Source organism: Dendropsophus ebraccatus, chromosome 1, assembly GCF_027789765.1.
Source record: "Dendropsophus ebraccatus isolate aDenEbr1 chromosome 1, aDenEbr1.pat, whole genome shotgun sequence".
In the NCBI taxonomy this organism is placed as follows: Eukaryota; Metazoa; Chordata; class Amphibia; order Anura; family Hylidae; genus Dendropsophus; species Dendropsophus ebraccatus.
In genome coordinates, this window is record NC_091454.1 from 139,833,729 (window position 1) to 139,849,864 (window position 16,136).

The window sequence follows — 16,136 nt, forward strand, 5'->3', positions numbered from 1 at the left end:
GATACTAGTACCTCTCGGCTGCATAAAAAACATCAGAATTCTGTATGTGAATTGATCAAGCCACACTGCCCCATGTACCGCGTGCAGGTATCTGATACACATGGGTCCCTACACTAAGTCCACACTGTTCCGGTCAGCGACCACCACCCCCACAGGCGTGCACGACTCCGGAATTACATCCCAGAGCCGTTTAAGACCACTGCATCACAGGACTGGAATGAAACCTGGGAAGCTTACCATAGACGGAAGGCTATGGAAGAACAGATTGTGGTGGCTACTACCACTGACTCTAAAGCTCCACCAGTACCTGAAAAAGTTGTCAGACGGAGACCCGCTGCTACAGCTACTTCAGCCAATCCTGCTGCAGCCGTGTCAGAGGTATGCACAGTGTCCCAGGTGCAGCCCCAGGTCACCCACAACATTGCTGTGACCACAACTCCAACGCCAATGACAACCACAGCTACAGCATCTACCATGACAGAGGACTGTTTATGCTGTAAGAGGCTTGGAACCAGGAGGCTTCATCCAGCACAACCCAGGAAGAGATCCACAGCTGCATCTCTCACCTACTAGCACTCCCAAAAGCACTAAAGAGTGTGCCCCAAGACACTAAAAAGGACGCTATGCAGTCCCTTTAAGCAGTTCGGCTGAGCTGTTTGTTGAGCCATGTTGGCTCAAAATTTTTTTTGTGTTTTCCCCATGTTTGCAACATCCCTGTTTAAGCTCCTGCACCCGGCCTAGCCGTGATTCCCTTTCCCTTTCCCTTTACCCCCCTTTCTTGTGAGGAACAAGCCTAACCGTTTGGAACTGACGCATCATAGCACCAATGGACAGATGCATCCAGTACCTCAGGTTTTATTGTGGACGATTGTATTATTGCCCAAAACCAACATAAAAAACAGGAGAAATGACTATTGTGGTATTACCCCCTTTTCCACTATTTTCACTTAAGTTTTATAATATATGTATGTCCCACCACGGGTGTTGCTATTAGTTACACCCTTCGTAATAGCCTGTATTTTTGGATGTAAATGGTGATGTAGTAGTAACCAAGTTTTGCCACAAGATATTGCTATTGTAAGTATATGTACTTAGTTACTGCACAGCTGTAGTATTGAAAGGGTAATTGTTTGTTTGTATGTCACATGGATCTGTGGACCAATGAGCATGTTTTCTTCTATCCTATAATTTCTCTCTTTACTTCTTATATATGCACTCTTCAACCATTCACAGCCCACCTTACAGGGGCTGTAGATAGGAAGTCACGTGGGTAGAGGAAGTGTAGAGGTCTTTTGTCGCTAGACTCTGTAGAGACCGGATGCAACCTACCGTTTCTTCTCAAGTAACTCCACTCAGCACTATGCAGTGTTGAACCCGTTACTAGAGAGGACAAGTCAGAGATCATCTCAACCTACACAGTGGACAAGGAGAGTCACAGTGCAGGACAGTATTCATAAGAAAAGTAAAGAAACTGATCCGAATAGTGCAAAGTTGCTAGAAGCTTATGAACTCTATCTCACAGCACGGGTGTAAGCAGGGAACTCTCAGCATTCTTCTCATCCCAGGTAACAAGGTCTGGGGCTTGTGTCAACCACTAGAATGGGTACCCGACACTGGAAGCGCAATAGGTGGTGCAAAGACAAAAGAGTTAAAACACGGGCAGAAGTATTCTCTCTCTCTTCTCAAGTATTCTTCTATTTCTACCTCCTTTGTTCTGGCAGAGCACAGTACTACTTGGGTTGGGACTCTCACAACATCCTCCTCTCTACTCTTCTGATTCTTCTAAGCTTCCCAACACGCAACTCTGTCCACGCTACTGTACTACTCCCTATTCGCTCACTACCGATCTGGATCTAGAACTATTGAGTGTCTTATCAAGTGTGAAGTATTCTGTCAATGCAAAGCTGTATGACCTGCTGCATTCAAGTATCTTCAGAGTAAAACTGATTTTATTTATGATAAAGAGACTCTGTGATTCCTCACCAACACAGTACACATCCATTCCTTGGGTCATCTCCCCTTTCTGTGGGTGGCAGTGCCAATAGTCCGGCTGGGTAACTACTCCACTATGGACCACCGTAACAAGAGCCCGAGGGACCCCACAACAACCTGGCAGGTCACTTTCCACAGGGGAAGAAGGTGCAACCGGCCCTTTAAACTAAAAGCAGTTGTGCCACCATACCTGTGTGCCCAACCGGCACTGGCGTCACAATGCAACATCACTGGGCCCGGCTGTATCTTGGCCAACCACCATAGAACTGGCGTCACACTTTACCATCTGACAAGTGACCGACCGCACCTCCTCCATACCACCGCAGAGGTACACCACATGATTATCACCTGTAATGGCCGATAATTGGCCAAACACGACCAATAATGGCTTCGAGTAATAAGGCCTTTAGTGGAATTAGTTGCAGATTTGTACTGCACCACATCTCACCTAGCTGTTCACTCAGCATTCATGACAAAACAAATGGACCACCGTGACAAGAGCCCAAGGGACCCCACAACAACCTGTCAGGTCACTTTCCACAGGGGAAGAAGGTACAATCGGCCCTTTAAACTAAAAGCAGTTGTGCCACCATACCTGTGTGCCCAACCGACACTGGCGTTACGACGCAACATCACTGGGCTCGGCTGTATCTTGGCCAACCACCATAGAACTGGCGTCACACTTTACCATCTGACAAGTGACTGACCACACCTCCTCCATACCACCGGAGAGGTACACCACACGATTATCACCTGTAATGGCCGATAATTGGCCAAACACGACCAATAATGGCTTCGCGTAATAAGGCCTTTAGTGGAATTAGAAATCACAGATGCACCACCTCGTATGGGCGTGCAATAACCACGGTCCAAATACGTCTAAATTATATTTAATTTCCCAGAATCACGTATAAAATCTAACTTTTATTAGATATGCATTAAAAGTAAAAAATCTATTGTCATGATCGCGCCTGAAAAGGCATCAGTGCCACGCTCTGCTGCGAAGATTAGACCTCTGCGCCAAAGACTGCGATTTTGGCCATAATCTTCCATTTATTCTGTGTTTAGTTTGCCTTGTTTTTGCCCTGTCTGAACTGTGTCTTATTTCTTCTGGTCTGCTAATTGTTTTCCCTGCCCCACCCATGTCTGTGCTGCTAAGTTTCCTCTGGTCATGTAACAGTTAACCTGCCTTGCCTCAGTGATTGACAGCTGGTCCCTCCAATCATCTTCTGGACTTGGTTCCTGGTGTCCTATTTAAGATTTCTGTTTCTGCCTGTGCCTTGCCGGTTATTGACTTAGTCTCTGCCTGCTTGTGTGGTCTGTTTTCTGGTTTCTCCTGACTCCTGCTTAGTATTTTTGACCTCCCTTGTTTTCCGCCTGCCCCTGACCTTATTGCCTGTTTTCTGACTACGCTTTTGGATCTGATTTTGTACTTTTGCTGCCAGACTGTTGTGACCCGGATTGCTGACTATTCTTATTGTGTTTGTTCGTTTTGTCTTGTCTATTGTTTCACGTATCCAGGCCAGGGATCGCCGCCAAGTTGTCCGCTGCCATTTTAGGGCAGATTGCGGCAATTAGGTAGGGACAGTGGGAGGGGCTGAGCTCAGGGCTCACTGTCTCTTTGTGTTTGGTGTGACTGGTCCTGACATAATAACCGGCCACACAATATTTTTTTTAACTCCTTACCTGTGGCCAGTAATGGATTCCGCACAGGAGTTATCTGCCTGCTTTGAGGGTCTTGCTACCCTCGTTTCTGAGCTGGCCAATCAGGTCCAGCTATTAGCCCAGCAGCTACCAGCTACCACTCCTGCCACCCCAGTGGTCACGCTCAAGGAGCCTGACAAGTGTTCAGGGGACCTGAACACATTTTTGACCTTTAAAGAGGCTTGGCTTAGTCACCCCACCCCTAGCTCCTTTGAACAGGCCATTGCTCTAGCGATTTCTATTGATCGCACACTAAGACCGCGCCTAGACCACCCCTGTGTCATTAATGTTCCTTCTTCTGTCCCCTCCAAACCTCTGCCTACTATGTCTTGTCCTCTGGTCACCATGGAGGAACCTCCGGAACTGGGCAAAATTAAAAGATCTCTGGCCCGTAAGGAACTCAGAAGAAGGAATGGACTCTGTTTTTACTGCGGAGAAAGTGGACACTTCATCAGTTTTTGTGCCAAGCGTCCTTCAAGGCCAGATCATCAGCGTCCAGATGACTACCAGGAGGGTCATCTGGGCGCCCAGGTGGGTGTAGTTGTTGTGCATTGTCCCGCTGATAACATGTCAGTAAGTTCGGGCAATGTGGAAGTTGGCTCTGTGTGTCCCGCCGAGGATACCATGTCTGCTAATTTGTGTAAGGTGGAAATTGGCTCTGTATGTCCTGGTGATGGTACTAGGTCTGTGTCCTCATGTAAGGCAGAATTTGGATCTGTGTCTGTTATTGATTTGAGCAGTTATGGGAGATCTGTCAGACCAGTTACCTATCTCTTGGAGTCTGATTCTGATGAGTGGGAGACGGACGATGACATTTCCAGTGACATCGAGACATGCATTGTAAGAGGTCCTTTCCCTCCTAGGTCTGGTGAGGGTCCAGAGGCCCCTCATAAAAGGGGGGTAATGTCATGATCGCGCCTGAAAAGGCATCAGTGCCACCCTCTGCTGCGAAGATTAGACCTCTGCGCCAAAGACTGCGATTTTGGCCATAATCTTCCATTTATTCTGTGTTTAGTTTGCCTTGTTTTTGCCCTGTCTGAACTGTGTCTTATTTCTTCTGGTCTGCTAATTGTTTTCCCTGCCCCACCCGTGTCTGTGCTGCAAAGTTTCCTCTGGTCATGTAACAGTTAACCTGCCTTGCCTCAGTGATTGACAGCTGGTCCCTCCAATCATCTTCTGGACTTGGTTCCTGGTGTCCTATTTAAGATTTCTGTTTCTGCCTGTGCCTTGCCGGTTAGTGACTTGTCTCTGCCTGCTTGTGTGGTCTGTTTTCTGGTTTCTCCTGACTCCTGCTTAGTATTTTTGACCTCCCTTGTTTTCCGCCTGCCCCTGACCTTATTGCCTGTTTTCTGACTACGCTTTTGGATCTGATTTTGTACTTTTGCTGCCAGACTGTTGTGACCCGGATTGCTGACTATTCCTATTGTGTTTGTTCGTTTTGTCTTGCCTATTGTTTCACGTATCCAGGCCAGGGATCGCCGCCAAGTTGTCCGCTGCCATTTTAGGGCAGATTGCGGCAATTAGGTAGGGACAGTGGGAGGGGCTGAGCTCAGGGCGCACTGTCTCTTTGTGTTTGGTGTGACTGGTCCTGACATCTATTAAAACAAGTGGTCTACACATATGAAATCGGCACTTCACAACAGATCTAGGGTGTTGACCCTCTGATAGACTGGTATACTTAGGGATAGATTAGCCCAGATGTATAAAGATGGAACCAGACTTCAGAAAAAATTGCGATAAACAAGTATCTCTGTCTCAATCCAAGTCTCTACACGTTTCACCCAGATATGTCCCTGGGATCATCAGGAGACCTTCACAAAACACAATGGTTACTGTTTAGAGATTATATAGAATTGTTGTGTTTAAATAAATAGAAAAATCAGATAAATATAGAAAAGGGTATTAGACAAGTGGGGATATAGTGTGTGTACTCTGTGTGTGCGTCGGGTGTTCACCCCGGCCCGGCCTCCGATAAGCACTTGGAGCGACAGGTCAGGATAACCCCAAGACACAGACAAACCACACACAATCAGGAGTACACTTTTATGGCTGCAGTATTATACGTCAGAAACTGTATGTATGACCAATAGGGATAGCAATGACCTTCAGAGACAGTCCTTTGGGGTTCAGGTTAGATACTAGTATCCTATGATGTCACAAGCCACATGTAAATATGATAACATACATAACCTCTATGATAATCTATGGCAACCATGCATATACTAGCTATGTCTGCCGAGTACTAGAGGAACATCCAATCCTGGAAGATGAAAAAAGTCTCATACAGCAGGTACAATCACAGAAACTGGCAAGTGCATGAAGCATATATACATACAGAGTACACACTATATATAACCCCACTTGTCTCCTACCCTTTTCTATATTTATCTGATTTTTCTATTTATTTAAACACAACAATTCTATATAATCTCTAAACAGTAACCATTGTGTTTTGTGAAGGTCTCCTGATGATCCCAGGGATATATCTGGGTGAAACGCGTAGAGACTTGGATTGAGACAGAGATACTTGTTTATTGCAAATTTTTCTGAAGTCTGGTTCCATCTTTATACATCTGGGCTAATCTATCCCTAAGTATACCAGTCTATCAGAGGGTCAACACCCTAGATCTGTTGCGAAGTGCCGATTTCATATGTGTAGAACACTTGTTTTAATACATTTTTTACTTTTAATGCATATCTAATAAAAGTTAGATTTTATACGTGATTCTGGGACTTTAGTGGAATTAGTTGCAGATTTGTACTGCACCACATCTCACCTAGCTGTTCACTCTGCATTTATGACAAAACAAACCACACAAAATGCTAATTGAAGATAAGAATTTCGGAGCACATTTAATAAGTGGTTTCTGCACACTACAGTATACATAACAAATCCATATCTGGCCTTTCTTGTAATCTTTTGGATGAGGGGGAGCTCTCAAGTTTGGCTGTATGTGCCACTTGACAGAGTGCAATGAACGCACTGAGAAGGAGATTGGGTGCATTTACTTCAGAAAAGGGAGGCCTTTTGGATCCTGCAGTTACACACAAGCTCCACATGGTTTAAATATTGATCTTTTTTATATTTATGAAGGCATCACAACATTTGTATATCTAATTCTGATCACGTTGCCAAGTGCTTGCATTTCCCTACTTAGCATTCGGTCACATGGTTTTGTATGTTCCACCCATGTTCTGGGGCTCTTCCTAAGTAGGGTGGCCATTATATCCTTCTCTGTAAGCATGAAACATTGTACTGTTTAATTGCCATGACTAAGGGACTTCATCTGGAAACACACTGGCATGTTTTTTTTGTCAATGTTTGGAGTTTTTTAAGAATATGAAATAAAGAGTTTGGCTTTTAAATTTTGGAGTTGTGGATCCTCTCAACTACAATTTACAAGGAAATACACTTCACACAGCATAACACGTCTTTACATAGACAGCATACACAAAACAGCTAGGGGACAGGTGCCATTCTAAGCCCAGCCATACAGACTGGGTAAACTGTATTGTAATATTATTTGTGTGCTTCTACATGTTACTACCTCCTTTAGATACAATAACCTGCATTCTGTGTACCCACATAAAGACCATTTTTTCTTTTCAAACATTTGGCTGGAAAGAGTAAAAGAAGTTTTAGGGGGAGAATAGAATTTTTTCCAACTTTTTTTTTCAAAGAATCTGTGAGGAATGAAAGGTGGAATCTAGAATCTTTACAATGTTCATAACTATTTTTTTTTATATTGCGCAGTTTGTTGTGCAAAATCTTTGTTGTTAAAAAGCTGTATCCTTTATTTGTTAATGGACTATTATAGTTTCATCAAATCCATGTTAAAGGGGTTATCCAGCGCTTCAAAAACATGGTGTCAGGAACTCACCTGACCTGGCTCCTGCGGCGTCTTCTTGAGGCTCGGCTCTGGCGGCCGGCTCGAGAGCGCGCCGGCACTCCGCCCGCTGGAGCCGAGTGACATCACGGAGACCCGACGGCGTCCCTAGTAACCGGGGACGCCGCGGTCTCACGTGATAGTCAGCCGGCCGGCACAGCTGATGCGGCTCTCGTGCAGGCTGAGTGGCAGATGGCTCTGCCGCTCGGCCTGCAGCGCTGCAGCTGCATTGTTGCAATCAGCGTCTGGTTCGGGCTCCTGATCCAGTATAAAGTAAAGTCAAAGCCAGTTAGTAATCGCTGGCTATTAGTTCATTCTGATCCCAGCTCCCCCTGTCCTATTCCTGCGAACCCCGTCCTAATTCCTTCTGCCTGACTTACTCGTGTTCTGACCTCCGCCTGACTTTTGACTATCTCTTGTGTTACTGACTTTGTACTGCGTTGCCCGTGTGGTTTGATTCGGCTTGTTCCACTATTCTATATTGTGTTTTGTCCGTATTGTTCTGTGTTTCACTTACGAAGCGTAGGGAACGCCTTCGTGGTTGTCCGCGACCGTTTAGGGTCGACGGAGGCAATTAGGTAGGGTCAGTGGGTGGGTTCAGATCCAGGGCCCACTGTCTTTTTCCTGTCTGTGCTTGCCAGTCCTGACACATGGCCACTTTCTTCCAGAGACAGACCCTCTCTCGTCTCCAGCTTGCTGCTCAGTTCCATTGAACTGAATGGAGCTTAATTGCAAACCGCACCTGAACTGGAGATAAGAGTCGTGTTGTCTCTAAAAGAAAAAGCCCATGTTTTTGTAGCACTGGATAACCCCTTTAATCTTTGTATAACTAACATTTTACAGTATGATTTCTATATTGAGTCCTTCTGGTTTTCCAGATCTTCGCTTACTGACATTCTGTAGGAACCTTCATTGTTTACTTCTAGTGAATAACAATTGGAATAACCGAATGTTAATAGAAAATGACAAAATTGAAAATTAATGTTAGGCAAAGTGAGTTTATTATCTCATCCTGAAAACAAGGTAAGAAATAGAAAAAAAAATCAAAAGTGCTTAAGCTTTAAAATAATTACATATTGGACAATCAAGTATATTCTATGAAATACTGCACATTAGATCAATTTCATCCCAGATGTCAAACTTGAGCTACAGTTATTTTTCGGTAGCAGGTCCTGAGGTATTCCATACCTCCCAAACATGAAGCAGATTATTGGAGAGGCAGTGGCAAAATCTTTAGGAGGTCAAAAGACACAATGTAAGTCTATATTTAGGGCAATTTCAAGGTATTGCATTTTTTGGCCATCCCCATTCCATATGCTCTATTTATTCGCAACCTCCCACTATTAGGAGATATCAGCACCATGAACAAACATAGAAACAAAGAAGATTGTCGGCAGAAAAAGACCACTGGGTCCATCTAGTCTGCCCTTTTAGTATTTCCCTTCTTATTATCTTAGGATAGATATATGCTTACCCCGGGCAGGTTTAAGTTCTGTTATTGTAGATTTACCAACCACATCTGCTGGAAGTTTGTTCCAAGCATCAATTTCTTTAAGAAAAACTTAACATCTGAAAAACTGTAAAATTAACACTCTGGGTAAAATTAAATAGTTGTTAACACTGACTCACTAGAGGCATATAACATATCAGCACCTTCATTTGGTTTTATTCTCCTGAAGGAGTTTTGTTTTTGTTTTTTGCAAGTTTTCCTTGTGTGAATTGCTGTTGTGCTATGGATTTACACAGAAAGATTATCTGAAAGATTATCTGCCAAAGATATAAAGCCAAAGCCAGGAATGGATTTAAAAAAAGGAGAAATCTCAGTATTTCCTTTATGAACGATCTCTGTTTCTAGTCTGTTTCTGGCTTTGGCTTTAAATCTTTGGCAGATTATCTGTCAGATAATCTTTCTGTATAAATGGACCCTTATATAACTGGATTGGCCGCACGAGTTGTCATAACCAGGCTTCCCTTTCTGACATACATCAGTGGTTGGGGTTATATAACATAACTCAGAACAAGGCAAGTAAAGCAAAGTATTTTACGATATACTGTGATTCAAAAGAAGGCATTGGAATATACCATGTGCCTCTATCTTTTACCATTGATGTATTCTTTATATATGTCCTATAAATTAGTTTTACAGCATAAAACAGCAATGTCAGATGCCTCTAGGTAATGACAGTACAGCCTACAATAAATGTAAGCTAAGCAATAAGTGCCATTCATTGCAGTGCGTTTTTAAGCAAGGTGCGTTATAAAGTGCCTGAGGAGCTTGAGACTTGGAGGCTTCAGTAGAATGTCAGCTAGAACCATTTTCTGCAGCTAACTTAGAATCTTGCGGGTCTGTTTGTCCTCGGAACTCTCACCGTTTTGGACAAAGTATGTGCCATTCCAAGCGTGCTATGGCTGACCTTCTCACTCTTGTTCTTCGTGGTGAACTTTGATACCCAGCCACTGTACAAGATCACATTACACATCACATAACCTGTCGTATTCACTTGAAGCCTAACCTGCTTGTTCTAGAGAAAGCAATTATGTAATTCAAGCACACCAATTCCCCATAAAGCATGATATTATAGCAGTGATTACTGAACACCATAAATATTGGTAAAAATATTTTATTAAGATTTCCAGCGTGCAGTAAAAGCTTCATATTGTGACCCTCCTCCTGGCATTTCCCAAAGTATGATCATGTTCTTACGGTTTGTATTTGCACACAAAGTGGTTTTGTTCTGAGCATGGAGCATCATTCCACTTGCGGAAATCTGCAAACAGAGAGAAGGGGGAAGTATGAACCACATACTTATTCAACACTACTTATGTTATATATTTAGGGGGAATCTATCCAGATGCCCCTGAGGCGTACGCCATAAATAAGGGGCAGATTTGACCCTTTTCTGTGGTGTACGCCAGTCATATACCCCGCTTGCCTGATGGGTGGGCAGGTGGCATTGCATTCTCCCACACCAGATTTATCATGATTTACGCCCGCTCGCAGGCCTAAATTATGATACAAATCTACACCTTCTCCCGAGCAGGTTTATTGTAAGTGCAGGTAACATGGTGTGCAACCTTTACCTATGTCTACAGTCCTCCTTGTATAGACATTGAGTGTGCACAGGAATGCACAAACTTAGTTTAAAGGTTTCTTTCAGAACTTTTATATAATTGAACAAATGAAAGTTAGTTTTGACTTTGCCTTTGAAAATGAATGATATAGACAGTCTGGTATTATCTGGTCAAAGGCAACTATTTTCTCAGCTTGGATTCTCAAGGACTTTGAGCAAAATATACTGGACATTACAGGCTTTGTTCTGCAATAATATTACTTACTTGTTTCAATGGTCAACTCCCCACAGTTCTCAACGTTATTCAAGTTATTAGGCTCTCCATTCTTCCAAGCACGATAATTATACATTGATCCATCATTCCATTTCCAGCGACGGTTCTAAGACAGAATAAATATGACATAGAATGAAGTGACAAAGCATCAGAGCAAACTTACACAAATATTGCCACATGAGAGCTATTGTAGCAGAAATCGCTGAGTAAGGCAATGCTAGCTATGACAGAAAACTGAATACATTACACAGTTTGCTGTATAGCCACAGGCCTCCCAGAGTAATGATGCTGACCCCTGGCTAGTGCCAGAAGAACACCCAGTGGGCACTAGACTTGGATGATAGATCAATGGAAAGTGGCCTGGTTTGATGAATCACGTTTTCTTTTACATCATAGAGACTTCAGGATAACATTGCATTGTCTGGTGCTAAATTAACTTGTACTGCACTCGGCAGTCATGGCAAGTATTGGTTTGTATGGTATTTGTTTTATATTGACATACATTTGTATTCTTGGGGCATGGATTTGATGCAGTTTTCTTAATGACAGGAGCCTAAGCTGCTGACCATTTTTCCTATGTGTAATGGCAAAAAAAAGTATTTCTTTGGTTGCTGAGCTTCAATATTTGAGTCTATACCTACATATTTGGCTTAGGGCCCTATTACCCGGAGCAAATAACTCCCGAATCAGGCTAATTCGGGCTGATATCGCCCAATGTAATAAAGAAAAAAAAGCTGCCAAAGAGCCTATCATCTGCTGTTTATTGTCTTCTAACATGTTTAAGAATCATCGGCTGCTGACCATGCATCGCTCTGTGTGCATGCTGATGACAATGTAAAGTAAAATAGTAAAGATGCATGCTCACCTGCCCATCTCCCTGGTGTCCTCCTACCTGTTCCCTGCTGACCAGAGCCACCTCTGAAGCTTCTGCATGCATCTCTGAAGTGACAGGCCGCTCAGCAAATTACTGGCTGCGGTGCTGTTCTCTCCAAGGTTAGTGATTGGCTGAGACACCTGTGACTTCAGAGACGAGTTTAGAAGCTTTAAAGGCAGATACGGACAGCGGGAAACTAGCAGAAGGACATTGGGGTAAGTATATACTTTATTACTTTCTACCTACAGCATTTTGCTAACAGCCCATAGTCAATATCTATAGTAAGTGTTATGACCACTCTTACCTGCTCAGGGTCATGAAGTCCAGTCCAGATATCTACATTGGGGGAATAAGCGGCCACATGACTTGCAATAATGGATGCTTCTGATTCATCTAAGATTGAAGCCAAATGTGCCCCATGTCCATAACTGACACACTCAAACTGCAAGGCAATAAGGTTATGAGTCATTAAAAAACAGAAAATGTGCAATATCTTAGTAATTCTTGCAGGCTTCCTGCTCTCTTGTTTTCTCACCTCAGCTTCAGACCAGGGCAATCTGAACCGGAAATATCCATAACAATGAGATTTGTAGAAAAACCATCCAGGAGGACATGCAGAACGAGGTGCCCCTGTGTGAAAGATTAAGGTTTTTCATACCTCAGGTAATATTTATAATGTAATATATTGTGTATATAAGTGTATGGAATTGTATTTTGGCTGTGGAGATATTGTACAGTGGGTTATGGAAGCATCCTAGGTAGACCTGAAGAAGCCAAAGAGCCATGGTGCGGTGAGATGAGTCTAATTCTTCAAGATTTTATAAGTGCACATTTATTTTCTATCTCTGAACAACAACTCGTATGATTCTTAGCTCTTTCTAGCTGGATACAGCATCTTCTCCTGGATATCAAATGGATATCAAATGGATATATCATTACTGCCTAATAGTAGGGGGTCTCTTTATCTATCTACAGTATCTATCTATCTATCTATTTATGTAACAGAAAATCTAAGCAGCACTGCTCAAAAATGTTCGGGTGCCAGCGGTCCTGGATCCTGACCACAGATCGTTCCCAAATAGCAAATAGATAATCCACGGCACTCACGGGGTTAAACGGTGAAAAAAGTAAGTGATTTATTGCAGCATTCCAAAACAAGACACTTGTTTTGGAATGCTGCAATAAATCACTTACTTTTTTCACCGTTTAACCCCGTGAGTGCCGTGGATTATCTATTTGCTATCTATCTATCTATCTATCTATCTATCTATCTATCTATCTATCTATCTATCTATCTATCTATCTCCATCTATTAGGACAACATAGAGTCTCCCTTGAATAGAGCCTACATATACAGTAGGTCTGCTATATAATCTTTTTTAGTTGCTATAAAGAAAATGCCAATATACTTTAAATACATGCTGCTCCTATCTAGTCTATTTTCCTTACCTTCTGAGAGAGACACTCCAAGAATCAAACAGCCCAGAAGGGCAAAGCCCAAGGAAGATGACATCCTGGAGACAAAAATAATATTTAGATATAATATTTAGATAAATGTATTTTTGTAAAGCAGGCAATGGTGGTTTATTAATATTATATGGCCGAGGTCTACAAGGCATGCAAAGACAGCAGTTGCATCTAGGCCCTGGTGGCAGAGGAGGACCAAAGCTCTTCCTGTGCCATAAGAGACATTGGCAAATGGGACATGTACAGGCATTTTTTTTTTTTACATACAGTGTCTCTTCTAGTTTACAACAGTCCTGTAGCAAAGCTAATGTGATAAGATTTCTATATCTAATAATAACACTAGTATGTCCTATACTAGTATGACCTATAATCACAGGACATTTTTTAGTATGACTAGTATGACCTATAATCACAGGTCTTTTAACTGCCCCTATCTTACCTGCTCCAGAAAGTAGACCCGCTCTGTAAGTGGGAAGAAATGTTTTGGAAGGGACCTTTATATGAGCAGATGCTACTACTCGTGACTTCTGAGAGGTGGGGATTGTGTAACAGATGGAGGGCAGGTAACACAGACAGGAACAGGCAATAAGGATATGGCTATTACAGTCAATTGTAGGGCTTTAACCTCACACCCTTATGTTATACATATGAAGAAATTATATCAATAGTTACAAAGACTCTTGGTAAAATAATCTTGGTGTCTTCTGAAATATCCGTAGGTAAATTGTGTAAGAAGGTTTTCTGTGTTAGGGGGCCTTCACACCTACCGGATCCGCAGCGGATGTAACGATGCAAATTTGCAGCAAAATCCGCTACAGATCCCTTGCCTGTAGTTTGTATGGGAAGACATACTTGCTGCGAATTCCTGGCTGGACGTCCCACTCAGCCAAACAGTGTGCTGCCCCGCCGCAGCCACTGATTGGCTGAGCAGGACATCCAGATGATAGGAGTCCATGAAGCATGCTGGAGCATGGAGCAGGTACAGTTTGCTCCGGCTGTCAGGGGGGTTAACAGGTCGGCATTTACATACTCGCAGCGGGATGTCAATCTCGCTGTGAGTATGTCTTCCCATATACACTACAGAGAATATAAAGGGGGAAGGACAGTCGATAAAATATAACTTTTATTGTTTCCAAATATAAAATATTATTTCCACAAGGTGTATAGTACAATGGTGAAATTATTTACATAAATACAAAAGTGACGGTCTCAAGTACGTCTGGGAGTCTCCTTGTCTACTATTCAAGGTTCAAACCACAAGTATCCAGTATTATAGATACTACAAAGGTTAATCACTATAAGAGACACAACCAATCTCCTTAAACAGATGGAGAGGACCAAGCACCGGAAATGACCAACTAACAAGTTACTACCCACTGTTAGGCTATGTTGCCAATTGCACAGAATGGGAAGTCAGGTAAGTCATGTATCAGTCAGATCCACCAAAAGTACCAATAAACCACCTCCAACGCGTTTCAAAGACCAGTGTCCGTCTTATCATCAGGGGCCAGGTGGTCACAAATGTATGGTACAAACCGCAATCGTAAATTATCATAAACATGTATAAACAGTAATAGCAGAGTCACATGTTAATTGGGATGGTGCTTCCAGTGGGGACCTGAAGTGGCCGTATACTCACTACCCAGGGAGCATCAAAGACCTGCTGGTAAAGTGTCCAGAATAATGCAGTGGCTGGTGCTGGACACTACAAATAGAAACAAAAAGGGAGTCGTATGAGAGCCCTGCACAAGCTGTGTTATGTAAGGTAATGCTTTGCCATACTTACTCTAACAGCAGGATAAATAAGCCAAAGTATGAGTTAGCCACTTTGAAATTCAACACTGATCCTGAATTCCCGGGCAAAGAAGCACAACTTAAAGCGGCTATTGAGCGCTTTCAATATCATCTTAAAGAAAGAAAGCATTCTCAATTTGCCCGGGACGTACAGGATTTCAGAGAAAATCGAGCATACTCGGTTCTGGAAAAAAATCATAGACAGAAGGAACAGGACACTGAAGTGTCCTCTTCCGACACAGAATTTTCTGAGTCTGAATCTCGTACCAGGGAGGGCTCTGGTAAGACTGGCACATCAAAAAGAGGGGGAGGCAATAGATCTACTAGTAGGGCTCCCAACGTAGGCCAGTCAAACCAGTTCCAATGTGGGGACAACCAGGGCCGTATTTACCACTAGGCACCCGTGGTCTGGTGCCTAGTTTCCCTCCTCCAGTTCAGACTTGCCAGTAAATCTGGTGTCTTTTCCAGGGGGGTGGGGGGTATGGTGGTATTGGTCAAGTCTGGTATCGCCAATAGGTGCGTGAAGATGGGGCGTCTTCAGGTTTAGTGCCTAGGGCAGCAGCAGCTGTTAATACAGCCCTGGGGACAACTCCTTACCTTCTTCTTCCTCTCAACCTATTTTAGGCATGAAAACAGGGAGGGGGAGATATGGTCCTCCTTCAAGAAAACAACCCCCTCGGGGTACCAAAAGCAATTGAGGGCACCCACTGGATCATCACAGATTATGAACCTATCCTCATATCCACTCACACCAACACAAGAACAGGTCCTTCTTCAAAGTCTTTCATTTGTCCCCACAACTAATTTTGATCCGTTTGTGTGGACAAAGGACCTTCACTTATTTGCTAGAAAGTTACGTTGGCACAAGCTGTTTAAACATAAGGATATCAGAGAGTGCCAGGAACTAGGCATCACTTTAGAAGACCTTGGAGCGGTTAGAGACCTGACAGACCTTCTTGAATCAAACGAGACACCCCCAGGTTGTGGCCCTTTTACTAATTGCAAGCCCAAGAGTACACGATTCCCCCCAATAGGAGACATCTCAAGTATTGAGATTTTCATAGACCTAGTAG

General features: G+C 43.2%; 1 protein-coding gene across 1 annotated transcript; it reads right to left on the minus strand.

The window, feature by feature from the left end:
- Positions 1-10,188: 10,188 nt before the first annotated feature.
- On the minus strand, positions 10,189-13,793 carry LOC138799127 (regenerating islet-derived protein 4-like). Its single transcript, XM_069979940.1, has 6 exons — positions 13,709-13,793; positions 13,252-13,316; positions 12,338-12,432; positions 12,107-12,244; positions 10,920-11,034; positions 10,189-10,351 (listed from the first exon to the last, which is right to left on the minus strand). The coding sequence occupies exons 2-6, from the start codon at positions 13,313-13,315 to the stop codon at positions 10,284-10,286; spliced, it is 480 nt and encodes a 159-aa protein (XP_069836041.1). The 5' UTR covers position 13,316; positions 13,709-13,793; the 3' UTR covers positions 10,189-10,283.
- Between the last annotated feature and the right edge of the window lie 2,343 nt (positions 13,794-16,136).